Consider the following 27355-nt stretch of genomic DNA (forward strand, 5'->3'; position numbering starts at 1 on the left):
GCTGCCTATCGTCCAGCTAATGCCACCGATCATCTGACTAAGGCTGCCTATCGTCCAGCTAATGCCACCGATCGTCCAGTTAATGCCACCGATCGTCCAGTTAATGCCACCGATCGTCCAGTTAATGCCACCGATCATCTGGTTAAGGCTGCCTATCGTCCAGCTAATGCCACCGATCATCTGACTAAGGCTGCCTATCGTCCAGCTAATGCCACCGATCGTCCAGTTAATGCCACCGATCGTCCAGTTAATGCCACCGATCATCTGGTTAAGGCTGCCTATCGTCCAGCTAATGCCACCGATCGTCCAGCTATTTCTATGCATCATCTGGCTAATGCCACAGATCGTCCGGCTAAAGATACAGATCATCTGCCTAAGGCTGCCTATCATTCGGTTAGTTCTATGCATGATCTGAATAATTCTACGAATCGTCCAGCTAAAGCTACCGATCTTCCACTTAATAGTACCGATCGTCCAGTTAATATTACCGATCATCCAGTTAATACTAACAATCGTCAGGTTAGTTCTATGCATCATCTGGCTAATGCCACCGCTCGTCCAGTTAACTCCGTATATCGTCCGGTTAGTTCTATGCATGATCTGGCTAATGCCACCGATCGTCCGGCTAGTTCTATGCATCATCTGGATAAGGCTGCCTATCGTCCAGCTAAGGTTACCAATCGTCTATCTAAGGCCGCATATCGTTCAGTTAATGCTACAGATCGTCCGGATAGTTCTATACATCATTTTGCTAAAGTTACCGATCGTCCGGTTAGTTCTATGCATCATTTGGCTAAGGCCACCCATCATCCTAGCAATTTTATCGATCCTTTACTATATGCTACCGATCCTTTACTATATGCTACCGATCCTTTACTAGATACTACAGATCCTTTACTATATACTACAGATCCTTTACTAGATACTACCGATCTTTTACTAGATACTGCAGACCCTTCAATAAGTTCCAACGCTTTATCGCCTAGAAAAGCATCCAAAATCCATCAGCTACCGCACAACTTCAGGATTTTAAATATAATTACAGCATTGCTAAACAAGTCCTTATCTAATTCTGATGCTAATCAATTGAAATATCCAAACTCTCCTAGTAGAGCCAGAAAATTGGGTTCACCTAATGATGTCTCAATTCTTGATAAGAAATATAATATTTCTATAGAATCTGGTATACCACTTCACAATCGTTCCTCCAATAGGCATAAGAGGAAATCCCATCGAAGGAAAAACCAAAGCAAATGGCAAAAGCAACCGCAAAACAAAAGGCAAAGGGAAAGGGAAAAGGAAAGGGAAAGGGAAAAGGAAAGGGAAATGCAAATGCAACACAAAAGGCAAAGGCAACACAAAAGGCAAAGGCAAATTCAAACCAAAAGGCAAGGATAAGGGTAAGGGCAGCCCCAAAAAAGCGCACACAACACCCTTTTATGTATGTTAATAAATTAGCCAAGATGGTACCACCATTTAAATTGACGTCGTTTATAAATTTTTTGTACATGAGCCAAAATCACCTACAATAAACGGATGACGGAGAGAATCGGCGGCAGATATTCTATCCGACGTTTTTAAAGCAAGGAGACGATTTAAAAGATCAAAGGCCTCATCTGGAAGGATTTTAAAAAGATTTGGATTGAAATGCTCAACGAGCTTTGAAAAAGGCACTCTTTTTTCTGGAACCGAGGGAGTGTTACACTTCCACTCCCGGGAATAAAACAATGCAGCGTCTTTCATGGCCTCATTCCCAAAAATACATGCAATTTCAACAGCAGCATCAAAATCGTCAGATGAATTGAACAAGGGATAATGGCCAATAAGGATGGTTAAAAAAATAACACCAATCGACCACATGTCTATCAGGGGAGTCTGGTGAGCACATTTAAATAGAACTTCAGGGGCGCGAAATCCACGTGTCCCCGCTCTCGGGGCTTTAAATGCTGGGCGTTTGTCGTTGACCAAATACCCGGACCTCGAAAACAAAGGATGGCGGTTTTCAGAAGGAACAGAAGGTAAATCTGCAGAATTTGCCGGCTCCGTAAGAGGAGAATATCTCTAAAAAGGTCAAGTAAAGCCTCTTACTTGAGCCAAGCCAAAGTCGACCAGAAGACCCTTTTTGGATTTGGATGAATACAGGAAATTTGAGGGTTTAAGATCTCTGTGCAAGATGGAACAATCATGGACGCGTCTGACGGCAGACAACAGGCTTTTCATGTAGCATTGAAGCTGGGTGAGATCCATTGTCTGGTAGTAATCCTAGGACATTAAAATAAAATGTAACTCTGAAATCGGAATGCTGGAAGTAAGGGGTAACCACAACTATCTGGTCTTCATAACGCTGAACAGAAATAATGTTTACAATGTTCTCGTGAAAGCTACAATGTAAGAGTAAGGCGGATCTCCTCCGTACCTGACGTCGGATATGAAAGAGACCTCATCGAGAATCCTGTCTGGAGAGCTTGTGGGATTTATACGCTTTAAGGCAACAAAGACGGGATCACAGTTTTTTTCGCGATAAAAAGAAAGAGCCTTGCGAAATAGAGCTCTCCAAATGGCCGTTGAATTGGGGGAGACTTCAGTTAAATGGGAAAACCGTTCTGGAAAACAAGCATACATTTCAAGCGCAAGCAGCTCTTGAATCTGGTTGTTCTTGGTTTCGCTATCAGTGATTTCTTTGTGCCAAGTTTCGTTATTGTATTTGTAATGGTTCAGATCTAAGGCCTTATAAACGGTGCTGAATGTTCCTAGTTGTGAGTAAAAAGATGTGTAAACCTTCACCAATCTTTCCGATCGGCAAAAAATTGTCTGCAAAAGAAGGAAATCCAATCAGAAAATTCTCGATCTCAACGAACACGGGAAAATCAAGTGTTGGATAAGACGGGATATCTGCACAATCGCTTGCTGAGTTGGGCAATTCCTTCAACAAGGGTACCATTGGTTCTGTCGCCGAAGCATTAAATTTAAATGGAGTAGGTAAAACTTTTGAAGACATAATACAATATAAGCATACACGAAAGCAAAGAATCAGCCGGGCAAGAGGAGAGTTGAAATTGGCGCTTGATAATGCAAGTGCAACTTCAATAAATACAATAAGAATTGGGATTTTAGGGTTGAAATTTTACAACAATTCAATTTCCGAATTTATTAACTTGAAATGGTGTTGTTTGTGAAAGGAAGCAGGGATATCGTCCAGTGGAAAAGGGGTCCAAGCAGCGCGCCTAAAGCGATCATCAAAACACGGGGGTCAGAAACACACATATATTGATCATCGAAGCACGGGGTGAAAAACGCGCCCAATCTTTTCGAGTATCTTTGTGTTGCTTTTTGTTGCCATGGCAGTAAAAATCCGATTGTCAGTCCGAAAGATTCCGGAAGCAAGAAATGTGCAAGAAACCTTGTTTCATTAAGACGAAAAGATAGAAAAAATGAACAAAGCTTCTTTCAATAAGCAAAAAAGAGCAAAAACTGGTCAATATGCTCAAATATTCTCGAATATGCTCAAATATTCTCGAATATGCTCAAGTATGCTCAAATATTCTCGAATAGCCCAAGTATGCTCAAATATTCTCGAATATGCTCAATTATGCTCAAATATGCCTGCAAAATCCTTCCAAGTATATCAAGAAGGCAATAGGTCATAATGCAAACTAACTCGCGCTTTTCTTGCTTTCTCATTTGGCTAGAATCTTCACCACCAGAGTTACTGCGTACTTTGCAAAGCTATACACGGTTAAAAAATACGGCTAAAAGGGAAATACAAGAAGCCTTTAAACCCAAAAAAGCATTCAGATAATCTGAAATTTCAAGAGGAGAGGGAAAGACTTTATTGTGCATTGGTATCCAAGCTGTTCACAAATCTCTTTAAAAAGATGTTGGTTTCTTCATGCTCATTTGCACCAAAGCTTCTTATTATCGTATTCATATGAGCTCGCCTAGTCCCATTGTTTGAAAGCACGTAAAAATAAAAGCTAGCTTTTGGAATGATGCTTATGAAAAACCATAAACACAGCGGACTTGATCATATCGCTTTTAAGGCCAAAGATATAATGAGTGAGCTTAATAATAGAAGAAACCCCAAGAAAGACCTATGCCAACATATAGGTAGGTTTTAGTTTTCTTCAAAAAAAAGTTATAAAATTTTGAACCAATGCAAGAGTAATCCAAGTTAGGATAGAGCGGATCGTGAAAATACGTCGGCTTAACGTTGATTTATACTCAGATTCGCGAATTTGAATATCGAATCCTGTTACGTTGATGGGAATATTCACATCGAGGGCAAATGGCTCAGTTTTCTTCAAAGGGTTCATATATTGAAAGAGTGTTGGAACGTTAGAAACATCTTCTGATATTGGCTCTTGAGAAAATTCAAATAAAAAAAGAAATTTTAGACAGTTCGTTTATGCGTAAGCATGCCGCAATAAAATTGAAATCTATATTAACGCTAAAGAAAGAGCATATCAATTATAGTAAACATTTAATCCCCAAATGAATGTTGTGCAGGGAGAAATGGCATAGGAATGCTTGAATTTTGGTAACACACTGATGAAAACGCCTTTGAAGCTATTGTGAAGAAAAAGCAAGAACCAGCGTGCAAGATAACAAAGAAAACATGATGAAAAGAATTGAGAATACCATGGCAGAAATGGGAAACCTGAAATCTACAATGGTCCGATGTTGCCATTCACTTTGGAGGTGATAATATTTGGTAAGAAAATTAATTTACATTTTTATAGCCAATAAACTGGGTGTTAATTTTGAGAGCTTGGTCGCTTGTCAGAAAATTTACTAACAAAATCGAAATGCCAATTTTTATTGCCTAACATTATCTTTTGCAATAGGGAGCTTCTTTTTTGCTTTTTTAGAAGGGTTACTTTACACATTATTTATCGATTGCATCGATCTAATGAACGGTTATAATGAACAGTTCTAATTCTTAAGCCGCAATCTTGGAGGGTTATTGGTGTGATGAATTAGCTCCCTGTTGTTTCCCTCTTATATGTGTGAACTAAAGGACATTTAACACCAATTTATACCTGCACTTTCTTGTTTCCGTTTCAAAGGACACATGTGAGGTAGCGCGCTAAGATATATTAACGGTAAAGCTATAAATGGCAACGTAATGGTTTAGGGTTAGGGTAGAATATTGGTAATCAACAACTAAATGCTTTATTGTCCGCATCGTGGAGTACTAATATTTGCAGATTTCATAAACATTGGCTTATTTGGATGCGAATTGGGTTGGATTGAAATTATAATGATTAATTATTTATAATTACAATAATATGCCGTGGTTTCATAGTGTAGCGGTATCACCCAGGACTCTGAATCCTGTAACCTGAGTTCGAATCTCAGTGGAACCATGTTTTAATTTTTACAGAATTTAATGCGCAAGTTTGCTTTATCTTCGGTTCGTTCTTTTGCCACAGCACCTGATCTCTTCAGCAAAGGACGCTTCAATACAGCCTATGCATTTGGTTCCTTGTGTTTATTTGGAGCAGGAGTAAGCCTTTTTACTTTAATCACCGACCTTAGTCACTACTGATTTATAATCAGCACTTAGCAAGAGTCGAGGAGCTGCAAGCTAAACGAGCTCACTAGAAATTAGACATACAGCTATAGTAAACATGTCAAACATCTTTTTCATTTTTTGTTCTTTTATTACAATACACAAGGTGTCATTCTTACTTAAGAGCCGTCCAAGACACGCCCGTCAGCTGATCTAATATGGCATAAAAGTATACAATCAGCCACATCACGAATCATCCGAAATAGATTTTTGTTGACAGATGATCCTAGCATCCAATAGGCCAGTATTCCAAAGACAGCTATGTTGATTTCAATGTTGTTGTCGGTAAAGATCACAAAGGTTGCTATGATAAACGACACAAGGAAAGAAACCAGGTCCAAAAGCAAATGCAAAAGTCCAGGTGCAACTACGTGAACTTGATGATGGAGCAGTATTCGTTGTAATTGGGCATATGAGGAGCAAAGTGATAGCGTGGATGAAGAAGAGCCTGGCTGGTTGACGAGATTAATCAACGCCAAAGACGAGGCCGCTGCCTTTTTGAGGTGTATCCAGTGAACTATGTGATGAATAAAGCTATTTGAGGAGGAAAGCCAAAATGGCATCCAAAAGAAGCCGATTGTGTATTTCCAAAGGCTTAAGGATGAACAAATAAACAATTCGACAAACGAAAAAAAGGATAAAATTAGCGATGAACAGCAAAGCTGGCCAGGCGCAGATTTCCACATCCAAAAGAGCCAATCTGTAGCATCTAAAAGGAAATCTTCTCTTCGCTGTTGATTGTTATTAATTAGTGACGCTGTGGGAGAGGTATTTCCTTGGAGCTCACATGAATGAAGCCTCCACCAGTCGATTATCACGAAGGCAGTCAACATTTTCTGGACATTTCCAAGAAGGGTGCAAGTCCAAATGTAAAAAAATACCAAAAAGGCACCAACAAGAACAGAAGTAAACGTAAACGAATAGAAGCTTGCGTCTTTCAAATGATGGAACCCAAGAAGCAGAGAATGTGAAAAAATAACAAACCAAATGCCACTAAGCAGAAGAGTAAAGGTTTGACACAGACAGAAAATAATTGCCAAGTAGTACGAATTTTTCTTGGCAACAAGACAAGTCAACTGGGCAACCTTTATGGCCTGGGGAATCGCCTTTACGATATTCCTGTAAAGGCCTAAAAAAAAGATTGGAACAATGAAGAAAACGATGGAAAGAAACCATGGGACTTGATAGGAGAATATCCAGCAACACACGCCCCAAAAAGTCAGAATCGAAGCTAGTAGCGAGTAAACAAACAGCGAAGTGTATATAGACAAGATGTAAATACAGCCAACACCAACGATATTGGTCAGAAAAAGACCCGCGAATAGTTGAGACGAGTGCGAGATTATCATATTAAATATCTTGCTGGTAGGCGATATTTTAGATAAGCTCTAAAAAAAATTCATCATAAGCTTACAAACGGAGACATAATAAGAATCGTGATAGCTATAAGGAAAAAGAGGATACTGCATCCCAGAAACAATTTGGAGTATAATTCGTCATTTAAATGGGACTCCTCCTGAAGCTCGAAATTTTCCTCATTCTCCCGCATATATTCCTTTGCATCGATGGAAGGATGGAACGCATCCAAAATAGGATTTGTTTCCACACCAGATTCTAGATGCTGATCGGCCATTTACAAACGAGTTGAAAACATGAAATTTTATTGAAATTTTAAAAACATGGATCAAATTTTGATTTAAACTTTGAGATCTTTTTAATGAAAGCAATTGTAATCGGTGCAACTGGCCAAATTGGACGTCAACTAGTCAGTGCGCTTCTACGGTGCCCACAGTTGAAGGAGTCGCGCGTCTCTGCGATCGTTAGAAACCTCCCGGAGGATCCACAGTCTTTCTTTGATGCGACTGATGAATCTATTTCTCGACTTTCTTTACGAGTAGTATCTGATTTCAACACTTTTGATTTCTCAACCATCTTTGATTGTCCAGACAAGTTTACGCATGCATTCAGCACACTTGGCACAACTTTGAAACAATCACCCAACGCTGCGGATTATTATCGTGTTGATCATGACTTTCCCGTGAAATTTGCCTCCGCAGCGCGTGCTGGGGGTGTTCCTTTTTTTGGCATCGTCACTTCGATGAATTCTTGCTCCTCTTCATCATTTGCATATCTCAAACTTAAAGGAGATGTTGAAAAAGACGTGATAGCCCTGGATTTCCCGTCCTTAGTGATTTTGAGACCGGGATTCCTTTTCGCTGAAAAGCTCAGAGATACTGCTCCATGGTTTGAAGCCCTGACACACAAGCTTTTTTATCCAGTTGTGGAGTTTTTCTTTCCGATGAAATATACCGTTCATATTGAAGACGCAGCTAAGACAATGCTTTATTCGGCGATTCAGGCGACCCCTGGATTGAAAATTATAGAAAACAAGGAGATTGTTCAGATGGCGCTAGCCAGCGACCAGGCCTTGGCCGAAAATAAAATCTAGTTTTTTAGATGGCTCGAGCAATTTATTTTACAGGGCTTTCGTTGGGGTTGTTTGCATCTGTGATACGTCTTCACAGTCTGCATTTGTGACGCCTTGTCACAGTCTTCGCATCAAGGCGGCAGAGATACGTGCTGGGTTCTCTCTCTCTTCTCGTTTAAATTTGTTTTTAACCTGAGACCTGGTCCGGCTCTTCAGCGATTTTGATAGCATTTCAAAATCGGTGCCAAATACCTGAAGTGCCTGGTAAAACTGGTGAGTATCCTCACTGGACCATCTGTTTCTAGGAATAGCTTTTCTAAAAGAGGCAGATGTGGTCCATTTGGATGTCTCTTCAACACGCTCTCTATGCTCGTCCAGTATAGATGGTCTATCCAAAACCAGGGATTCTTCATCAACAACAAGCTTTCCATCAATGATAGTGACTCTAGGGGCGCTTGAGAGGATTGGTGGTGTCTGTGTGGCCGTGGGTGATGCTGTATCTTCCGATTTGACACTATTACTGATGCCAAAATATCTGGATGCCCGCTCTTTAGAGCAACCAACAGACATAGGAAGACCATTTAGTGGGTTTTTAGTAACAAGCTCAGAAAGTGTCATTGACGATTGTGCTCGATTTGTTGGCCCCTCATCCCTCCAAGACCTTCTTGAAAACGAAGACGACATTTAAAGTGCACTTAAAAATGGGCCCAAATTTAATTTTAATTATTGGGCCACAGTTGGGGCTGTTTTGTATTTACTTTAAAAGGGTTTCCTTCCAAAACTTGGCCGTTTGAATGGCTTGAGAGATGGTCTGTTCCGCCAGAGGTGTGTCCGAAGTAGAGCCATCCGGAAGCTTACGCCTTGGAAGTCGCCCAATGAGCGCCATCGGATCCAGCTCTAATGGGATGCCATCATCAATTAGCTCGTCAAATAGGATACTGACAACATCAAAAGATTCCAAAATGCTTCGAGATGATATCCCGCCACTAGATAATTTAATAAAATTGGGTAGTCTCACTGGATTACAACCCCAAGTCCCTCTATTAGGGTGTTAAGGAGGGTGCTCAATAGCAAAGGATTGGTTGAGTTCTCGGAGGAGCCAATTATTGTGATAGCGAGATCAGGAGCAACAAGCTGAAATATCGAAATATTCCCGTCAATTACAATAATGTCCGGCTGCGAATAAGCACTACTGCCTGTGGCTATCAGGGAGGATGAAATTGGAGGGTAAGTTACCATTTTTCAAGTTTTCGATTGAGGAGAGAAAATTGCTCTCAAAGGACCTCTGCTTGGTAAAAGTGTCCAACCCAGAGGATTCGTCCGACGTGGCCGACGAGTAGTATTGCGAAAACAGACGGCAACCGGTACGAGAATCAAGGATGGCCACGCCCCTGATTGCCTTGATAAAGGACATTGATTTTTTTGAAATTTAAAGTGAAAATGCCTATTTCATTCAGTTTGGATTTAGATTTTAATTTAGGGTTGCCATTGCAATAATGCAATTTTGGATTTTATTATTTTCAATTCATGAACATTTCTCTTCTTCTCCAAAATACACTCTCCCCAGATCAGGCATTAAGGGAATCTGCAACGGTGACGTTGGAGCGAGCATCGGTTGAAAATTTCGGTGTATATATCCAGCTCCTTGCAGCAGAGCTTGCAAACGCAGATGCACAGCAGCATTTACGTGTTGCCGCGGGCGTGGCATTGAAGAACTCCCTTAGCTCCAAAAAAGACCCCATAAAACGAAACCAACAGGCCCAGAGATGGACAGCATTGGATGCTACGCTAAAGACCTCCATCAAGTCTGTAATCATCAACACTATGGCATCGGCAAATATTTCAAACACCGTTGGAACCACACTAGCCCAAGTCCTTGCGTCAATTGCCGGCATTGAACTCCCTCGTAATGAATGGCCAGAGCTAATTCCACTGTTACTTCAGAATGTAACCAATGTTGGGAGTCCAAACACACTTCGTCGCACCACACTTGAGGCAATCGGCTTCATGTGTGAAGATATCGAACACTGGGTACTAGCGCCCTGGTCTTCCCAAATCCTCACAGCCGTCATTCAAGGGGCAAGAAAAGAGGAGCTCGATAGTGCAGTTCGCTTGGCCGCCATCACTTCCCTTAACAATTCCCTTTTGTTTGTGGCCACTCATTTTGAAAATGAAACGGAGCGGAATTTTCTGATGACAGTAGTGTGCGAAGCAACTCAATCGCTATGCGAGTCTATTGCTGTTGCTGCTTTTGAGTGTCTTGTTTCTATCATGACACTCTATTATCAACATATGGCCTCGTACATGACACATGGTCTATTTATTGCGACCATCGAAGCGATGAAGGTTACCCGCACCGCGATTGCTCTTCAAGCGATTGAATTCTGGTCAACGGTATGCGAATCGGAGATTGATCGCCTTATTGAACGCGATTCTGACCCTTCGACGCCCGTTTTTTATTTTGCCAAGGCCGCAGCGCCGCTGGTCCTTCCAACACTTTTAGAGCTACTTGTAAAAAGCAAAGAGGAGCAAGATGCCGACGAAGGTGGCGAGGGCGACAATGGCGAAGATTGGACGGTCTCAAAGGCAGCAGCTACCTCTCTTTCGCTCTTTGCGGGATGTGTGCAGGATGAGCTTCTATCAATTGGCAATGGGGCTGTTTTTTCATTTATTGAACGCAACATTGCAAAAGCTGATGATTGGGCTGCCCGTGAAGCGGCCCTGATGGCGTTTGGATCGATTCTTGATGGACCACCACCCGCTTATACACGGCAATATGCCCAAGGGGCCATGCCCACTTTTTATTCTTTAGTGCTCAACGACACTTCGCTTGCTGTCAGAGAATCTGCCGCCTGGTACATCTCAAGAGTTTGCGAGCTACTGTGCAATTCTGCTATTGGCAGCAACGAGCAAGCATCTGGGTTTCACCGAAATGACGCCATCATCAACTCTTTTCTTGATATCAATTCGCTGGTAACGACATTGGAGTCCTTGCTTTCAGCACACCCTCGAGTGGCATTTCATGCTGCAACGGGATTTATGCATCTCGGCGCAGTTATTGCCGAGGATTCTGCTTCCGGGTTTCCTCCCACAAACATTCTTTCTCCTTTTCTTCCAAAATGCTTTATGTCTCTCTTCAATTCCTCAATGTAGCCTTTTTTTTTGATTTTTATTATTAGGCGGGCAGATGTTGATGACCAAAACCTGCGCTCCGTCTTTTTCCAAGCAATGTCTGCATTGATAGATAGTGCTGCAATTGTAAGGACCCACAGCATCACAAATTATTTAGGATTGCGAGACCATGGTCCTTCAGCTGACAGAGTCTATTCTGGGCCAGCTTGAGTATGCCCTTTCACTTGTCGGAAATGCCATTAATTTTGACGATTTGATTCGAATTGCGGATGCCCAGTCAAATTACTGCTTGCTTTTACAATCTGCGTTCAACCGATTGCGCGAAGCTTCATCCTCAATTTCAGACAGGGCCATGGCAGTCTTTCTGTCGCTTTTAAATTCACCCGTTTGTTGCAAGAATACGTCGCTTCATGAGGACGTTTTGATGGTAATCGATGCACTGTTTGCTGCAGTCGACAAGGAAAAGAGCTCCTCCTATTTTACATATTTTTATCCCAAGATTATGGAGGTTATTGGCGGTAAAGGGTTTGCAGTCAACCCTCAAGAATCTACTCTGATTTCCGTTGCCGCAGGAATTATAGGCGAGTTTTTCAGGTCTCTCCCAAAAGATGTGGTCTCAAATTACAGTCTGGAGGTCATTTCATCGCTTTTGGAAGTTATAAAGGTGCGTGCGTGTTTTTACTTTCAATTCTAGGACGAATCCTTTAATAGAAATGTCAAAATTACAGCAATAAGCTCCATTGGAGACATTATTGACTCAATGGGGACGGCCATTCTGCCTTCACTATCTGCAATACAAATGATGCTTGTAGAGGGTGAATCGGTGGCTTCGACGCTTCCAAGATATTCACTAGATGATCTTGACTATATTTCAGAGCTTCGTGAAAAGCTACTTCACACGTGGACATTTATCATCCATATGGCGATGGAGTCTAACAATTTGGAGCTACTCAATAGTATCGCGCCGAATGTCATCTCGTTGGTTCATTCTGTCTCCCAGGACGATGATTCAAGCGAAGCGGCTATTCGTGCCTCAATCGGAACGCTAGGGTGAGTTTTTGTCCATTCAAATTCTCAATGTAGGGATATGGGCCAAGTTCTTTTGCGGAACCAACTAACCACGCCATGGATGCGCTCATTTATTCGTGACCATCTTAAGCGGGGCGCCAATGCCGAATCAACAATTACAATAGCCACCTGGGCATACAAGGTTTGTCATCTTTGTTCACCTCCAATTTAGCAACTATTCAATGACCAATAAAAAGCTGAAAATCTTTCGTAGGGTTGCTCCAATTTACAAGTTAATCGTGATGGTGGGTGGCCCCAAGCATTGCAAACATTTCAAATAAAATCTTAAATTCGGTTTAACTTGACCGACCCGCTTACCCCTGGCGGAGGAACTTTACCTGCGCAAGCCAGCCGATTTTTGGAAACTCATATTCAGCGAATCCCTTGCATCACCTCAAATGCGCAAAAATTCGGTTCCAAACCCGGATCCCTCCTCTGCGATGTCTGTCGAAAATGTGGATGAATTTTTGGTCTCCTTGAGTGGAAAGGAGTATCCCTGGAGGCAACAGCAGCCTTCCCTTTTAAATGGAGTGGGCCTCCATGGAAAGTCTTTCAGTGACATGCAGACGACGCATCCTCTCTCGCTGAACCTATCTATCCTCGACTTTTCTCCTCTTCAAGAGAGACGTGCCCATCATGAGAGCATAATTTCTCCCTTGGCTTCTCGCGTATTTTCTGTGGAAATCTCACAATCTGATTCCGAGCTTATCATGGAGACGCAAAGAGAGTGTTCACTCAAAGCAATTCAAGAAACTCAGCACCGGAATGCGCACGATTTTTGTAATCTCACTGAAAATGAGGCTAGCATGCCATCTTCGGGAGAATGGATTGCATCGACTCAGCGAGAGAACATGCCCTTGAGGGTTTTAGAGAACATTGTTACCACCCCATTGACGAAGAAATCGGTCCGTGAAACCCCCTACAAAGCCGATGTTATACTCGAAACTCCACTCATTAAAAGAAGAATCTCCCAAACCCCGATTCAAAAAAGATGCAACGCAGATTCCGTTTCCAGCTCCATTTTAACTTGTCATTCCCCAAGTAAAACTAATGTGCCATCTTTTCCCTGCCTGTATAATGACGATATCTCAATTAGAGAGGACACTGCTTCAATTGGATTGGACGATACCTATGCCAAGCCTAGCTGTTTATCTCCCATTATCGACCATCCTGATAAAACATTTCCAGAGGCGATATATTCGAACATTGAACCCTCACTTTTTCCAGAGCCTTGTTTGCCTGCATCTATTGCGCTCTCTCCTGCAGAGAACAATCCCTTGGCAAAATTTATACTTGGGAATTCACTTTTAGGGAGAGTTGAAAAATCTTGCGACCATGCCGAAATCTGCAGCTCGAACTTGCCAACGACTCCATTGATACGGAAAAAAGGAAACTCAAAACCAATCCTGCCATCCATTTCATCAACCTCAAAGACCTGTAAGGAAATACTTGCAAGGCTTTCAGTTAAAAAGGTAGAGGCGCTAAACCCGGCTGTCGCCAATAAAAAAGATGTGGAATTTTCGAAATGCTCACTTTCTTGCCTCGGACTTGCATGGGCTCCAAACAAATCGATTCCTTCGATTTTTTCTCCATATAGACTTGTAGGAAAGGGCAAAAAATGGGTAGCACCCATTTCTTCTAGCACAAGCTACAAAATCACCTCGCAGACTGATGAGCTCATTGAAATCTTGGTCGAATCAACGCCAAATGTGATAAAGTCAACCCGCCGTTTGCTTGTTGACGAAAAATTGCAAATCGATGGTTTTCGTTTGTCTCATGGATCCGAGTATTTTATTAGAAAGGGCAGGTCGAGCGGATGGAGGAAGGCCAAATTAGTTGGGCTTCTTATGGGATCAAACGATAAGGTGGTTGGAAAATTGGGCGATATCTCATTTTCATTTTTTTGTGGAAACGAAGTGATCGCCATTTCATCTCTTAAGGATATTTCGGTTTCGTTTGATCCCTCTTTTTCGATTTCTTCGGAAGCACATGAGATCCCCAAATCTACTCTAAAAAAGAAACCTTGCGTTGCTAAACTTAGAAGCGTAGTTTCCAGCTATTTTTGTATCACTGGGAGTAAAACAATGAAAAAGGCATCTGTCGATCAATGTGGTAAACAATTGTCCACATTGCCTTTACTGATAAGGGCTATCGAGGCTGGTAGTGAAATTCCCCTTGTAATTCTATTTTCTACCACAAAAAAGAAACAACTCCACTTGTCGCTTGAATATCTATCAAGCTATGCGCATAGGACGGCAAAGCTTTTGGCAGCCGCCGCTGCTGCGATCACTCATCGGCGTAAAAATATTATTTTTAGGCTCTTCCCATCAGAACCACAAATGCAGTGGACCGTTGATTCCTTATCTGTTCCTTTTCCATGTTTTGGGGAATGGGCTGTGGTCGGTCCAAGTAGCGAGTGGAGATATATACTGCAATCCGGTGGTGCTTCATTGCAGGACGATAAATCCTCTTGTAAGAATGTTCTTCTTGTCGGAAAGAGCGTTTCGGAGATATCCTCTTTTGATTCGTTTGAAGGGAAACTCGTTTTCACCACGGAGACACTTTCACGAATGATCATTGACCGTCTTGTGTCAGTACTTGTGTCCGTTTGAACCTTGGTTAGGGCTGAGGCCAGGGTTAGGAGCTACCTTTTAACCTTTAAAAGTTGTGAATAAATGTTTAATATTAAAGTTACTCCAACATTGCACCGATTGTGCTTGTTTTAAATAACGAAAGGCTCACCAACTCCGTTTCACATCTAAAATACTTTTCACTGATCTTTACTTTTTTAAACTCTCAATTTATTTTTGCTAATTAATTTAAAATTACGGTTGCACCAATAGCGAATGGTGTAAGTATAATTTCTGTTTTAAGTCCGGGGCTTCTGGTATGCGTAAAACAACCAGAGCTTTTTTAATTGTCCTTCATGGCTTTTTGGGCCTGACCCTCGCCTATTCTATTCGTATTATTCTATCCCCTGCAATCATGCGCTTAACCAAGATGCATGGGTGGGACGAAGGTCTTCAGGGAATTTTGCTTTCTGCTTTCTATTGGGGATATATGGTGCTTCAGGTCCCCGGCGGCTACCTTTCCCATCGTTTTGGGGCTAAATGGGTCATGGTACTTTCTCTTTTAGGCTCTGCCTTGCTAAATTCCGTGATCCCTATTCTCGGATCGAGCCTTGAACTTTCCTTCCTTGTTCGCTTTGCTTGTGGCCTTTTGCAGGGCATGTATTGGGTCTCGACGCTCAATATAATTTCAACCTGGGTCTCCAAAGCACAAATGTCTCTTGCCGTTTCATTCGCTCTTGCCGGACAGCACTTTGGAAGCGCTTTAATCCAGGGGCTTTACGCGCCAATTGCCTCTGCTTTCCAATGGTATACTCCATTCCATTTGTTGACCGGACTCACCATTCTATGGACCATCTCTTGGACCTTTTTTGGGAAAAGCCGTCTCTCGGAATCAGATAAAAGAGAAGAGGCAATGTCTTCGATAGACTCGGAGCGCTCCTCGATAGCTCAGTCCGATGCGCCTGGTCAAGACTTGACCTTCAAAGAAACACTTTCTTACAAAGAGGTATGGGCCTTTGTGATTGTATTGTTCTGCTACAACTGGTCCTTCTACTTTCTCGTCAGCTATTTGGTCAAATTCCTACATCTTCATCTCGGATTTTCTGAAACCACCTCTGGTTTGTATTCGTTCTCTGCATATGGCCTCTTATGTCTTTCGCTGACTGCAAGTGGAAAATTTACGTCTGCCGTCATTGCTAGCGGCAAAATGAACGTAACAAAAGTTCGAAAATACGGCGTTGCCATTGGCATAATTCCATCGGCAGTTTTGATTTTCCTCATCCCTGTGCTCTATAATTATGTATCCGCATCTGCCTTGGCAGCCATTTTGGTCGCTGCGATTGCCATCTCTGGAATTGCTCATGGTTCGTTTATGACCAATCCTGTTGACTTGAATCCCATTAATCCTGGTGTCATTGGCGGCCTTGGAAATACGATTGCCACGATTCCCGGAATAATAGTTCCCATTATTAATGGCGCAATTCTTAATTCTGGCGGCTGCTCCACAGACCCTATATCATTGCAATGCTGGAATGCATGGAGAATTTTATTTATAGTTTCTGGATCCCTTTATGTGGTTGGCCTAGCCGTTTGGCTCGCGTTTTCTTCTGGAAAACCGTTGAACCAAGAATCAAAGAGAGTTTCCAAATTAATTCCATATTAAATTCCATTAAATTTTAATTTTTCGATGAATGCCGGATGGCAATTGGATGACTTTCTGGAGATAGTAGAGTGCCTTCCGCAAGAAATCCGCTCATCGTTTTCCCAAATGACCGAGAGGGACAAAGAATTTGATGGAATAAACAAGTCGTTGGTCAGACAAAGACAAAAGCTGCTTGGTGAGGTGCAAGGAAGCAATCCAAATATTCTCAAGTTGGTTGAGAAAATTTCCAAGGATGAGCAGACTGCATTCTCGATGCTTGACGGAAAGATCTCAATTTGCCAGAACTTGATCTCTACATTGGAGGCATATATGCCGATTCTTCAGGCGGAAATCCAGAAAAGCTGTGGTTCCTCCGGAGGCACTTTCCATCAGCCCAATCCTGTAAGTATGAGTGTCAATTCGGCCCCCTCTCCTGTTTCCAATTTGGGGCTGTCAAGAGGATCTACACAGTCGCCGATAAACAGTGCATCCTCTCCGTTACCCTTTAATCGGGCATTGACACCCATACAAAACGACTCTAGACGAGCTTCAAGTGTAGACCCTGTGAGGCATGTAAGCTGATAGGCAAGCAAACCCGGTCGATTCCACTTTTTTCTGTAATAAATAGAGCTAAATTTTAAATAAATTTTATTCCTTAATAATGTCTGAAAGGAAGGTTATCAACAAGTACATCCCTTCAAACTACAACCCGGATGTTGGACTTCCCTCATCACGTCGAGGGAGGGGCCACGTAGTAAGAGTTATGGCGCCATACTCTATGAAATGCCTTACATGTTCCGAATATATTTATAAAGGAAAGAAATTTAATGCCAGAAAAGAAACCGTCTGGGAAGAGGATTATTTGGGTGTCAAGATTTTTCGTTTCTACGTACGATGTCCAATGTGTTCTGCAGAAATAACATACAAGACCGATCCCCAAAATAGAGACTACGCCGCAGAGCATGGGGCAATACGGAACTTTGAACCATGGCGAGAAGAGGCAAAAAATGCGGAGGAGCTGAAAAGGCTACGGACGCTTGAAGAAGAAGGCGATCCAATGAAGGCTCTTGAAAATAAGACCTTTGATTCTAAGCGAGAGATTGACATCATGGATGCTCTGGACGACGTTAGACTATTGAATGCAGCGCATGAAAAGGTTGATCTCGATGCTTTGCTACAAAGCATTTCCAACAGGAAAACAATAGAGGAGCTCGAAACAGAAGCCAGACTAAAACGGGAGCAAGACGAGGACGATGAAATTATCAAAGCTGCGTTTGCAAGTAAGAAGATAAGGATTTCAAAAAAGCCATTCGAAGCGGGGCCCAAGCTTCTCTCATCCCTTTGCAGCTCGATTAGCCCAAGTTCTCTCGGAATTATATTGAAAAAATAAAATTTGTAAATTTATGTGCTTCCACCGGCAGGCAGGATGAGAGAACACCTAGATAGCGATTTTTGCACAAAGGAGTGGCTATCATAGGTCAAAACGGGATTAAACTTTATCGGAATGTTACTGGGAGTCCTGAAATAAATTGATTAAACTTCAGTAAAATTTTAATCATGTCGCCTACACAGAGCAATCCTACATATCATTACAAATTGGTGTTACTAGGTTCGCAGTGTGTTTTTAAGCCCTAGGCGAGTCTGCTGTCGGAAAATCTTCACTTGTGCTCAGGTTTGTTCGCGGACGATTTATGGAAAATCAGGAGAGTACCATTGGAGGTTCGTTATTTTAACTGCTTATGTGTGACAAGCGTCCTTTTTGACCCAGTCGCTGGCCCTTAAAAGCAACCCAAATGTAATCATCAAATTTGAGATTTGGGACACAGCCGGGCAAGAACGATATCACTCTCTTGCTCCGATGTATTACAGGGGCGCACATGCTGCGGTTGTGGTTTACGATGTGACGTCAAAAGTAAGTCGATGGCCATCACTTTCTACGCAAATAGTCCTCCTTTGAAAGGGCAAAAGGGTGGGTAGACGAACTGCGTGCACATACACCACATAACCAGAAGAGGGTTGTTGCTCTTGTTGGAAACAAGGCAGACTTGCTTTCCTCAATCGAAGAGTTGGGGCAATCAACATCCAGAAGCTCTATTGTCTCAAAAGAAGAGGCAGAGCAATTTGCAGCGGATAATGGGCTGATTTTCTATGAGGCATCTGCAAAAAATGGATCAAATGTCCAAGAGCTATTTGAATCAATTGGTAATTGATAAGCCGTTAATTATAGCCGAATTACTGCCGAAAAACGAATCGACAAAGGCTACAATGCACCGAAGTAACATAAGCCTCGCATCTTCCACGGGTCGAGCCTCGTCCTCCTCAGTGAGCAGTAGCTGCTGTTAAATTGTAAAATTAAAATTTGGTCAAGTTGAGGTCTAATTTGGTTACCTATTGAAGCAATTGTAATGGTCACTGCCTTTCAGTTGACGGGTTACGACATTTTCGCAAAACTTTCCAACGAGGCTGTGGCAGGATTTACGGCGGGGGCATGTGCTTCCATGGTCCTCCACCCCTTTGACTATGTCAAGGTCAAACTTCAAGGTAATCACGTTTTGTGTCGTTATGTCTAGTTCACGATGGCATTCGCGCAAGAGACCTACTTGAGGCTAATTCGCAATCCACCTTCTCGTTTATCAAAAGAAGCATAAAGGCTAATGGAATAATGTCCTTCTACCAGGGGGTTGGATGCAATGTTTTTGCTGCCTCATGTACGTGGGGAACCTATTTTGTATTGTAAATGTATTTTCTTATTTCAGGTACCGGGTAGCTAAAAGAGAATTCGGGTCTATTTTGCAGAACAAGTATCCCAACTTGACGGTATTTTTATCATCGAGCGTTTCAGGTAATTTGTGGCATTTAAGCTTAAGGAGCCATATGCACATTAATAATGAATCCACTTTGGGTTCTGAAGACCAGAGCTATTCTTGACTCTTCAAGAAAATCTTATTTCAGTAAGCTAAATCGGTTGACGCTAGGATTATTTGGTGAAATTGGCGGGTTTAAGATGCCTTCGGGATATTACGCTGGCCTTGGGCCGGGTCTTTTTTCATGCCTCCATGGTGGAGTGTACTTTTTGGCATACGAAAAGCTAAAGGGCTTAAGACCCTTTGCCTTAAAAGCGCAGCTAGATGACATCGAGATTGCATCCTATTCGTTTTTGTCCAAAATTTCGGCCACGGTTTCCACATATCCTCTTCAACTGCTGCGATCTCGATTGCAAGATGCAAGGGGCGACACGACGGGAAAACTATATAACAACGGGATGCTTGAAGCAATTTCTCGCATCTACTCTAGAGAGGGTGTTCGGGGCTTTTATAAGGGGATTTTGACGTCTTTTCTTAAAATCGTACCAAGCAGCATGATTACCCTTGTCGTTTATGAAAAAGTACAAAAGTCACTTTCTTGTTAAGCGGCTGATGGCGCCCTTCCCTACCTAGCGAAATGCTTTTTTGCACCTGGGAACTGGCGTTTATTTAAGTGCCTTAGAGATACGCTTCTTTTTAATTTCCAATTCAATAAAGCTTCTATTTATATAAGTTAGGCGGCGGCGGCACGCTCCTATAATCGTTTGAAGACCCAATAGCAAAAGGATCTATCTCCTCGTCTTTGGGAGCGGCGCTATTCTGCACTACTTGACAAGTAGAAGAGGCAGAATTAAGAGCAACCGAAGCATAATAGGCAGCATATTGCTGCCTTTGCTGAAGCTCAAGAAAAGCAGCTGCGGGGTCATTTTTTACCGATTCAGAGGGAACGGCCTCGCCAAGAGAATTAAAGTAATACTGGTAATAATAGGCATATAGTGCATTCGATGCGTCAGGAAGCACATTGTTGCTTACCCCATAGGATGAAGATACAGTTTGCATCAATGTAGAGGAATATCCAGAGGAGGTTTGTTGATTATTGTGCGACGAGTAAGAAGATTTTTTGTAGGTTTCGAGTTCTTTTTTGACGTCAGATATCAAATCATGACAGAGCTTCCTGGCTGTTTCGATGGACTCTTGGGATGGACCCCTACACGGAATTAGAAGAAACCTCAATACATTATGTGCAAGAATAGATCCTCGTTTGACTCTATGCTTGTGTCCGTTTCTGAATATCCAGATCCTCTTCCTTTGATTTGAACACGGGCCTTAGTCTTGGCATTGATGGCTTTTATATTTGCACCCTATGAAAAAGATGAAAATTGCAGCGGCATACTGAAAACCCGACGATTTTCGAGCGAACATTGAATCCCCTTTCTGATTGAACCCCAATCGGAATTTTAAGCTCAAACTACAAAATACGATAAATCATTGCGTACGTAGCCAAAAGAGGAAAGCTGTGGCTTGCTGGCATCTTTGGCAAGAGACTTTTGGATGAGAACTTTTATGATTTTCAATGCCTCTAGAACAGGCTCATCCGAGACTTCTGAACTTATTCTGATGTACAGTGGAGGCTCTGAATATTCATTACAATCGCTCTTATCTGAATAATACTTTCCCTTGGTTTCAATCTTGGCGCCCGAATCTTCCATTATCTAGAAAAACACAACCACTGCTTACCTTGCTTTGGATGTCTTTACGCATCAAAATAAAGCGATGCCTTGTGTCGTTCAATTCGAGATTCTTGAAAAATTCTTTTTTCATCGTAAAGTCCTCATCGGGAGCTGACATTTGGATCTACAGCTTATAAAGCAAAAAAGATACCCTGAAATAGGCTTCTGGATTTTCATACAGCGGATCCTTTATATGAATATATTGCGAGGGCAACATGTCATCTTCTTCGTTAGCGATTGGCTTTGATTTTTGGATCGGATGGGTTTCCTTTGCAGCTTTTGGCTCTTCTAGTTGATCCTTTACAACTTCCAGTTGGGATGCTGTTTTTTTGCACAGTAATTGATTGATCCTATCGGCAGCCTCTTTTGCTGCATTACTAGGATCGATCGAGAAAGATGACTGTGCATTATTTGAGGGTGCAATAAATGGCAAGCTTGGAGGTGTATCTGTCGGTGCAGACTCGTCCCATCGTCTTCTACGCCTATAAAGCATTAGTATTTTTGTGTGATGTTTCAAAAAAAGGCATCAAAATAGGAAAAAAGAATACTTTGTATTGGGGAGGCTAGGATTTTGATTGGGGTCCAACCCCATTTGAAAATGCTCCAAATGAAAAATTAAAATTGAAGCTCCATCATTTTAAAGTGAAATTTGCAAATTACATACCTGGATGATTTGCATGATAAGGGATTGCATTTTTACAAATGTCTGCTGCCCCCACACTCGTTGCCAATCCCAATCCCACCAGCGCTGTTAAGACCAAAAGAAGTCCCGTAGAGTCCTTTCTGATTGACTTGGCCGCAGGTGGTGTTGCCGGTGGTGTTGCAAAAACCGCAACTGCTCCAATTGAAAGAGTCAAAATTCTCCTCCAGCTTCAAGATTCGTCAACCCAAATTTCGGCAGATAAAAAATACACCGGTATTGCCAACTGCTTTTCCAGAGTTTCAAAGGAACAGGGAATTTTGTCTCTATGGAGAGGAAACACGGCAAATGTGATCCGTTATTTCCCCACCCAAGCCCTCAACTTTGCCTTCAAGGACAAATATAAGCAGATTTTCATTCGCTGGAACCGTAAGACCGATCCGTGGAAGTTCTTTGCCGGTAATTTGGCGAGCGGAGGTGCTGCAGGCGCTACATCTCTTCTTTTCGTGTATCCGCTTGATTTTGCTAGAACTCGTCTGGCTGCAGACGTGGGTGTTGGTGCTAACCGCCAGTTCACCGGTCTTGGGCAATGCATCTCATATATCTTTAAGCAAGACGGCTTGAAGGGGTTGTATCGCGGCTTTGGTGTTTCCGTTACCGGAATCATTGTTTATCGCGCAGCATATTTTGGAGGCTTCGATACGCTCAAATCGATGATTTTGAAAGATCCCAAAAACCCACCAATTTTCCTTTCATGGGTCATTGCCCAAACGGTCACAACCATTGCAGGTGTTGTGTCATATCCGTTTGATACCGTTCGTCGCCGTATGATGATGCAAGCTGGAAGGGAAAAAAAGCAATATTCTTCGACCTTTGATTGCTGGAAGAAGATTGCCTTCACAGAGGGACCAAAGTCATTCTTCAAAGGTGCCCTCTCAAATGCTCTTCGCGGTTCCGGCGGTGCAATTGTTCTTGTTCTTTATGACCAATTCCAGAAATACTTGGGGTTTGAAGGCGGCGCTGGTGGCGAGTAGATCTTAGATTAAATGATACACTGAGATTTAGGGTTGGGTCTGGGATTGGTGTTTAAATTAGGCATTTATTATCCGATTTTGGAACCTGGATGACCATATTTTGACCATTGCCATTGGGAATCGTAATCATAAGACAATAGTCTTGACTGGAATTTGCGGTAAATACATTCGACTTGTTTTGCTGGCCTGACTGGGCTTGTTTACTTATCTGGGCTTCTTGGCTTATCTGGGCTTGTTTACTTATCTGGGCTTCTTGGCTTATCTGGGCTTGTTTACTTATCTGGCTTTGTTGACTTATCTGGGCTTGGCATGCTGAAATGGTAACTGTAGTTGGACTTGAAGGTAATGATGATGGATAGATATGCGTTGCAGCCGTAAACGAGCTTTGCGTGGGATTCAAGCTGAATGCTGTAGAAGAAGACCTAACCGAAGATAAATAAGCAGATTTAGCCAAAGTGGAAAATAATTCGACCGAATGTGAAGATGATCCGACTGAAGACAAAGAAATGGATAAAGAAGAGTCACTTAAAATGGGACAAACATTTTTGCTAGCAAGCGGAATCGTTGAAGTAGGAAAAAAGCACCCCTGCGTGGTTTTAATCACAGTGCTGGTAATATGAACGACAGAGGTGGTTGCTTTAGGCGATTTCTTGCAATCTGCCGTGGGAAGAGATAATGATGCAGATGTAGAAATCTTCCCACTTCCAAGTAGTATTGCAAGCGATTGTATAAAATTTTCAATCTGAAAAGCAGAAGTAACTGTAGCTGTAACAACCGCCTTAGAAGGGGGAAACGGAAACGACCTTGTAGGCGCCTCGGAGGATGGAAGGATAAACATAAACGGCGATAACGATGGCGATGGCTGTTGCTTATCGGCAGATATTAATTTACACTTTTCTTCCATCGAAATATCTGAAGATCGATCTGGTATGATAGATTGTATCGATTGAGGCTGCGAAAACAGAGTTATAATCTTTGGGGAATCAAACGCCTGAAGCTTGGCTCCGGAGGATACCAAAAATGGATCATCAATGTCATCCGCCACTGCATGTCCAAAAAATATCAGGGCATAAGCCAAAGCAACATAAAGATTCATCGATCGATAGAGTTGCGGAAATTCGGCAATTGCTAAACATCATAAGCCGGCACCACGGTGATTGGTAGGAATGCAAGGATTTGTATTAAAATTTGCAAATAAAAATTAATTCTTAAAATGGTAAGCTTTGCTCAATAACTGCAGCTTAGTCTTCAAGACTGTCCTTCGATGAAAAGCGAAAGCGGCTTTGCGACCTTTTTTATGAAAAGGTTTCAACTTGGTGTTTATTTTGGTAGAAAGACTTTTTCCAACTGCGGGATCTTGAAAAAATGGCTCCAAAGCTAAAGGGAATCGGTACGGTCGATGGTGTTGCATTACTTGGTAGTTTCTCAAAGTGTAAAGGAGGTTTTGCAGTCTCTTGTTGATGACAACCTTGTGTGTCGAGAAAAAATCGGAAGCTCCAATTACTTTTGGTCGTTTCCATCAACCGCCATTCAAAGCGTATGCAACTGCTTGTCTGATTTGAATTTTAGCGCAAGGTGCAAATCAGTCGACTGGAAGAGAGTGTTGAAAAGATTAGGTCCTCCATTTCAGAAATGCAAAGTAAAATCGAGGAGGCAAGCATTGATAAGGAAGAAACGGTACGTACATGCTTGTGAGACAATCGTTTTGTAGGACGAGTATTTGGCATTCCAAAGCCAATATGCAGATCTGGACTCGCAGCGGAAAAAATTCTCCGAAGAAATCGATAAATATAAGGAGGTCGATCCCGAGCTGTTCCGTGCAAAGAGTACCAACGCATACGAGTAGTCTCATTTGATAGAAATCGAAGTGGAGGAAATCAAAAAGCGCGTAAATATTTGGATAGGTTCTGCGTTTTGCCGGCTAATTTTTAGACAACATCTTTACACTGCGCTCGTATTGCATCAATAATTTTGGCACTTCTGAAGCCGATTTTAATGCCCAATTTGAAATTCCCGACGATCTGGACTATGCTGATTAATAAAATTTAAATTATATTTTTCAATTGCAACCATCGTAATGGTACGTAGCGGCCCCTGGCCTTCCCTTTTGATGATAGATCTTTTACTCGCTGTTTAAAACACTTGTTGGCGGGATCGTCTCTGTTGAACTGAAGAATGGAATGATCGTCACAGGAACGCTGACAAATGTCGACCAATATCTAAACATCAGGCTTGCAGACATCCAAGTCTCGGATCAGATCACCTATCCCCACATGGTATGTTGCCGCAGCTCATTGTGTTTAGATCAGCGTTAAGAACTGTTTCATACGCGGATCTGCAATAAGATACATCAGCATTGCACCAGAGTCGATAGACACCCCATTGCTGCAAGAGGCGTCAAGGCGAGCACTGATAACTACAAATTCCAAATAAATAAAATTTCACATTTCATTCCATCATTGCAATGGGTAGCCCCCTTTTAGACCGGCTTGGCACTTTTTTGGAGAGCAGCGTTCGTCCTCGCTTAAAGGCGATCTCGATAATTTTATTTGCACTCTCCGTGGGGCTCTTTTTGGCCTCGCCCTTTTTGTCCAAAAAAACCTATATCGACGAGAGGGCACTGCTAAACGAATATGTATGACAGCTTTGTAATTATTTAGGCATGGAATATTTACAAACCAACCGATGCCATTGGTATTTCTGGGTATCAGACCATTATCTCGTCAATATTAAATGAGAACAACAGTGCGAATGTAAACCCCCTATCAGCGGCTATAATTAGTCTATTTGAAAAATCGGGCTTTGGCGCATTCCAAGAGGACCGGTGGACAGCATCAAATGTATGTGCCTGATTCGCTCTTTATTTAGAACTTGACCCTTGTCAATATTATTGGATTGTACAAAGCGCCCCGATCTGATGGCTCAGAGTCGATTTTGCTCGGGGCCAATATGGGGTCCAAAAACTTTGCCCTAGAAGCAAGCTTAATCCTTTCATTGGTCTCGGCTCTATCAAGTAATTCCAATAGGCTCAATAATTTTATAGAGGATGTCCCATGGTCTAAAGACATTCTTGTAGTCTTTTCTGGTGCGGGAGCTGCTGGATTTGAAAGGTTCCTTCAGCAATATCACAATGGCCGGACGGCGAATTATCTTCCCATCTCAGCATCTTTCATTCAATGGGCGTTATTGTTGGATTTTTCAAAAAATGCAGGCAGCTCCATTATGGGGCTGGAGCTTGACATTGGTATCATGAAATGTTCTTGCCATAGGCGGACCAAGAGGACTGCTTCCAAATCTGGATTTTGTGAATGTAATCATCAAAGCGTGTGAGGTGAGAAAAATTCCGGTGTCTATTAAGGGGCCTTGCGTAGGGAGAGCCCTTGGGGAATCTTCCTCTAGTCTTTTGGCTAATGGTCTTTTGAATATTGCAAGCTTTTTGGCCAAAATGTGCTTCTCTCGGCTTTTTCAAAGCTCTCTGCATTTCAAGTTCCCAGAGTAGGGCCTTTTGATTTACTTGCATTTTAGACGTAGAATTTCTGCACTTACCATTGCTTCAGTATGTGATTCAGACTCCCTTTCCACATCACAGCCAATTGAGCTCCATTCGATAGCAGAGTACTGTGATTCCCAATGCCTTATTATCATAGAGTGCTTGAAAGCATGATCCGGAGCTGTAGTAATCTTATAGAAAGGTTCCACCATTCCACCAATACCTATGTCTTAATATCCAAAGATAGATACATTGACGGAGTGATTTTTTTTCTGGTAGCCCTGATTGCTATTGCCGCTTTGTTTCTGATTGCATATCACTTTGGAGAAGACTCAAGCCCCATTTTGTTCCGATGGAACCCTGTATTTTCGGTACTTAGCCTGTGCAATTCTTATTTTGCTATATTTGAATATCTTTCCTTTGATATGAACTACCATTCATCCATAATCTTGTGCTCCCTTTCTTCTATATGTTTTTTCAAGAGACTTCAAGTGCATAGTGCTTATCTTTTGGCCCTTGATATTCTTTCCTGCTTCTCTCTAGCTTTTACTAACATATTTTGTGGAATACTGTTATCTTGGCTAACATTTCTAAAATTTTTAATTTTAATAAAAGGTTAGTTGTCCGTAAATTTTAAACCCTGCTATGGTCATCATTTTTGTGGCAAAGCAGCGGCTGAATGATCGAATGGCTGGCCCACAATTGAACCTGAAATTTAATTAATTTTTAGGGTTAAAGAGGCTATTTGGTAACAAATCCGATCAAATTCCAACGTGTTGTTTTTTGAACAAATTTCGTTTTCAGATCGATTTTGCATGCAATTTTAGGGTTTTTTCTCAGCATACAGAGAATGTTCCAAAAATTGACCCCCTCAAGTTTTGTGTTGGCCTCTCCATCGCCATGACAAAGAAAATAGCTTCAAACAATGCACGTCGTTTTGAAATAATGTACCTCATTTCGAGGTTTCCTATATGCCCTTTGCATGTGATGTGAGCAAACCCTCCAATTTTGGGTTGAATTTTAAATTTTATGCCCTTTCTTTCATCTCTGCTTTATGATGAAATAACTTTGAAGCGGCGAAACGATGTTGACTATACTTGCTTTTATAGAGTGCACGCCTCCATCAAAGAGCTACAAATAAGGAAGAGGCTCCTATTGGTGCAGCTGTATGGTGCAAGAAATGGGTCTCTCCTCCTTATAGACATTTCAAAGATTTGCATCGATCCCGGCGTAAATGTTTGCGAC

At 42.0% G+C, this 27355-nt stretch overlaps 17 protein-coding genes across 17 annotated transcripts; 11 read left to right on the forward strand and 6 right to left on the reverse strand.

The window, feature by feature from the left end:
* DI09_17p10 (LPXTG-domain-containing protein cell wall anchor domain) lies at positions 1–1398 on the forward strand (the record flags this gene model as incomplete). Its single annotated transcript, XM_013383375.1, has 1 exon — positions 1–1398. A coding segment is annotated over one exon (1398 nt), but the record flags the coding sequence as incomplete, so codon positions are not given.
* A 93-nt stretch (positions 1399–1491) lies between these two features.
* Positions 1492–2998, reverse strand: DI09_17p20 (Cdc7 cell cycle protein kinase; the record flags this gene model as incomplete). The annotated part of the gene is made up of 4 exons (XM_013383376.1): positions 1492–2061; positions 2207–2381; positions 2417–2740; positions 2859–2998. 4 exons carry the CDS (start codon positions 2996–2998, stop codon positions 1492–1494), a joined length of 1209 nt encoding a protein of 402 aa, XP_013238830.1.
* A 2693-nt stretch (positions 2999–5691) lies between these two features.
* On the reverse strand, positions 5692–7205 carry DI09_17p30 (uncharacterized protein; the record flags this gene model as incomplete). Its single annotated transcript, XM_013383377.1, has 2 exons — positions 5692–6960; positions 6987–7205. 2 exons carry the CDS (start codon positions 7203–7205, stop codon positions 5692–5694), a joined length of 1488 nt encoding a protein of 495 aa, XP_013238831.1.
* Positions 7206–7289: 84 nt separating this feature from the next.
* Positions 7290–8021, forward strand: DI09_17p40 (oxidoreductase htatip2; the record flags this gene model as incomplete). The annotated part of the gene is made up of 1 exon (XM_013383378.1): positions 7290–8021. The coding sequence occupies one exon, from the start codon at positions 7290–7292 to the stop codon at positions 8019–8021; it is 732 nt and encodes a 243-aa protein (XP_013238832.1).
* A 96-nt stretch (positions 8022–8117) lies between these two features.
* Positions 8118–8618, reverse strand: DI09_17p50 (uncharacterized protein; the record flags this gene model as incomplete). The annotated part of the gene is made up of 2 exons (XM_013383379.1): positions 8118–8500; positions 8522–8618. The coding sequence occupies 2 exons, from the start codon at positions 8616–8618 to the stop codon at positions 8118–8120; spliced, it is 480 nt and encodes a 159-aa protein (XP_013238833.1).
* Positions 8619–9527: 909 nt separating this feature from the next.
* Positions 9528–12372, forward strand: DI09_17p60 (karyopherin Kap95; the record flags this gene model as incomplete). Its single annotated transcript, XM_013383380.1, has 5 exons — positions 9528–11149; positions 11180–11258; positions 11290–11796; positions 11827–12182; positions 12216–12372. 5 exons carry the CDS (start codon positions 9528–9530, stop codon positions 12370–12372), a joined length of 2721 nt encoding a protein of 906 aa, XP_013238834.1.
* Positions 12373–12598: 226 nt separating this feature from the next.
* DI09_17p70 (uncharacterized protein) lies at positions 12599–14812 on the forward strand (the record flags this gene model as incomplete). The annotated part of the gene is made up of 1 exon (XM_013383381.1): positions 12599–14812. One exon carries the CDS (start codon positions 12599–12601, stop codon positions 14810–14812), a length of 2214 nt encoding a protein of 737 aa, XP_013238835.1.
* A 277-nt stretch (positions 14813–15089) lies between these two features.
* DI09_17p80 (anion:cation symporter MFS transporter) lies at positions 15090–16433 on the forward strand (the record flags this gene model as incomplete). Its single annotated transcript, XM_013383382.1, has 1 exon — positions 15090–16433. The coding sequence occupies one exon, from the start codon at positions 15090–15092 to the stop codon at positions 16431–16433; it is 1344 nt and encodes a 447-aa protein (XP_013238836.1).
* Positions 16434–17073: 640 nt separating this feature from the next.
* DI09_17p90 (uncharacterized protein) lies at positions 17074–17768 on the forward strand (the record flags this gene model as incomplete). The annotated part of the gene is made up of 3 exons (XM_013383383.1): positions 17074–17166; positions 17233–17692; positions 17719–17768. The coding sequence occupies 3 exons, from the start codon at positions 17074–17076 to the stop codon at positions 17766–17768; spliced, it is 603 nt and encodes a 200-aa protein (XP_013238837.1).
* A 502-nt stretch (positions 17769–18270) lies between these two features.
* DI09_17p100 (uncharacterized protein) lies at positions 18271–18982 on the forward strand (the record flags this gene model as incomplete). The annotated part of the gene is made up of 3 exons (XM_013383353.1): positions 18271–18324; positions 18422–18614; positions 18810–18982. 3 exons carry the CDS (start codon positions 18271–18273, stop codon positions 18980–18982), a joined length of 420 nt encoding a protein of 139 aa, XP_013238807.1.
* A 317-nt stretch (positions 18983–19299) lies between these two features.
* Positions 19300–19821, forward strand: DI09_17p110 (uncharacterized protein; the record flags this gene model as incomplete). The annotated part of the gene is made up of 1 exon (XM_013383354.1): positions 19300–19821. One exon carries the CDS (start codon positions 19300–19302, stop codon positions 19819–19821), a length of 522 nt encoding a protein of 173 aa, XP_013238808.1.
* A 115-nt stretch (positions 19822–19936) lies between these two features.
* On the reverse strand, positions 19937–21538 carry DI09_17p120 (uncharacterized protein; the record flags this gene model as incomplete). Its single annotated transcript, XM_013383355.1, has 5 exons — positions 19937–20423; positions 20483–20577; positions 20713–20928; positions 21098–21428; positions 21495–21538. The coding sequence occupies 5 exons, from the start codon at positions 21536–21538 to the stop codon at positions 19937–19939; spliced, it is 1173 nt and encodes a 390-aa protein (XP_013238809.1).
* A 110-nt stretch (positions 21539–21648) lies between these two features.
* DI09_17p130 (substrate carrier family protein AncA) lies at positions 21649–22620 on the forward strand (the record flags this gene model as incomplete). Its single annotated transcript, XM_013383356.1, has 1 exon — positions 21649–22620. The coding sequence occupies one exon, from the start codon at positions 21649–21651 to the stop codon at positions 22618–22620; it is 972 nt and encodes a 323-aa protein (XP_013238810.1).
* Positions 22621–22672: 52 nt separating this feature from the next.
* DI09_17p140 (uncharacterized protein) lies at positions 22673–23716 on the reverse strand (the record flags this gene model as incomplete). Its single annotated transcript, XM_013383357.1, has 1 exon — positions 22673–23716. One exon carries the CDS (start codon positions 23714–23716, stop codon positions 22673–22675), a length of 1044 nt encoding a protein of 347 aa, XP_013238811.1.
* A 536-nt stretch (positions 23717–24252) lies between these two features.
* Positions 24253–24466, forward strand: DI09_17p150 (uncharacterized protein; the record flags this gene model as incomplete). The annotated part of the gene is made up of 2 exons (XM_013383358.1): positions 24253–24297; positions 24332–24466. 2 exons carry the CDS (start codon positions 24253–24255, stop codon positions 24464–24466), a joined length of 180 nt encoding a protein of 59 aa, XP_013238812.1.
* Positions 24467–24800: 334 nt separating this feature from the next.
* Positions 24801–25053, forward strand: DI09_17p160 (U6 snRNA-associated Sm-like protein LSm2; the record flags this gene model as incomplete). Its single annotated transcript, XM_013383359.1, has 2 exons — positions 24801–24896; positions 24925–25053. The coding sequence occupies 2 exons, from the start codon at positions 24801–24803 to the stop codon at positions 25051–25053; spliced, it is 225 nt and encodes a 74-aa protein (XP_013238813.1).
* Positions 25054–25867: 814 nt separating this feature from the next.
* On the reverse strand, positions 25868–26322 carry DI09_17p170 (uncharacterized protein; the record flags this gene model as incomplete). The annotated part of the gene is made up of 2 exons (XM_013383360.1): positions 25868–26122; positions 26167–26322. The coding sequence occupies 2 exons, from the start codon at positions 26320–26322 to the stop codon at positions 25868–25870; spliced, it is 411 nt and encodes a 136-aa protein (XP_013238814.1).
* Positions 26323–27355: the final 1033 nt, after the last annotated feature.

The sequence above is a fragment of the Mitosporidium daphniae genome (genome assembly GCF_000760515.2).
Source record: "Mitosporidium daphniae strain UGP3 chromosome Unknown contig-17, whole genome shotgun sequence".
Taxonomy (NCBI): domain Eukaryota; kingdom Fungi; phylum Microsporidia; genus Mitosporidium; species Mitosporidium daphniae.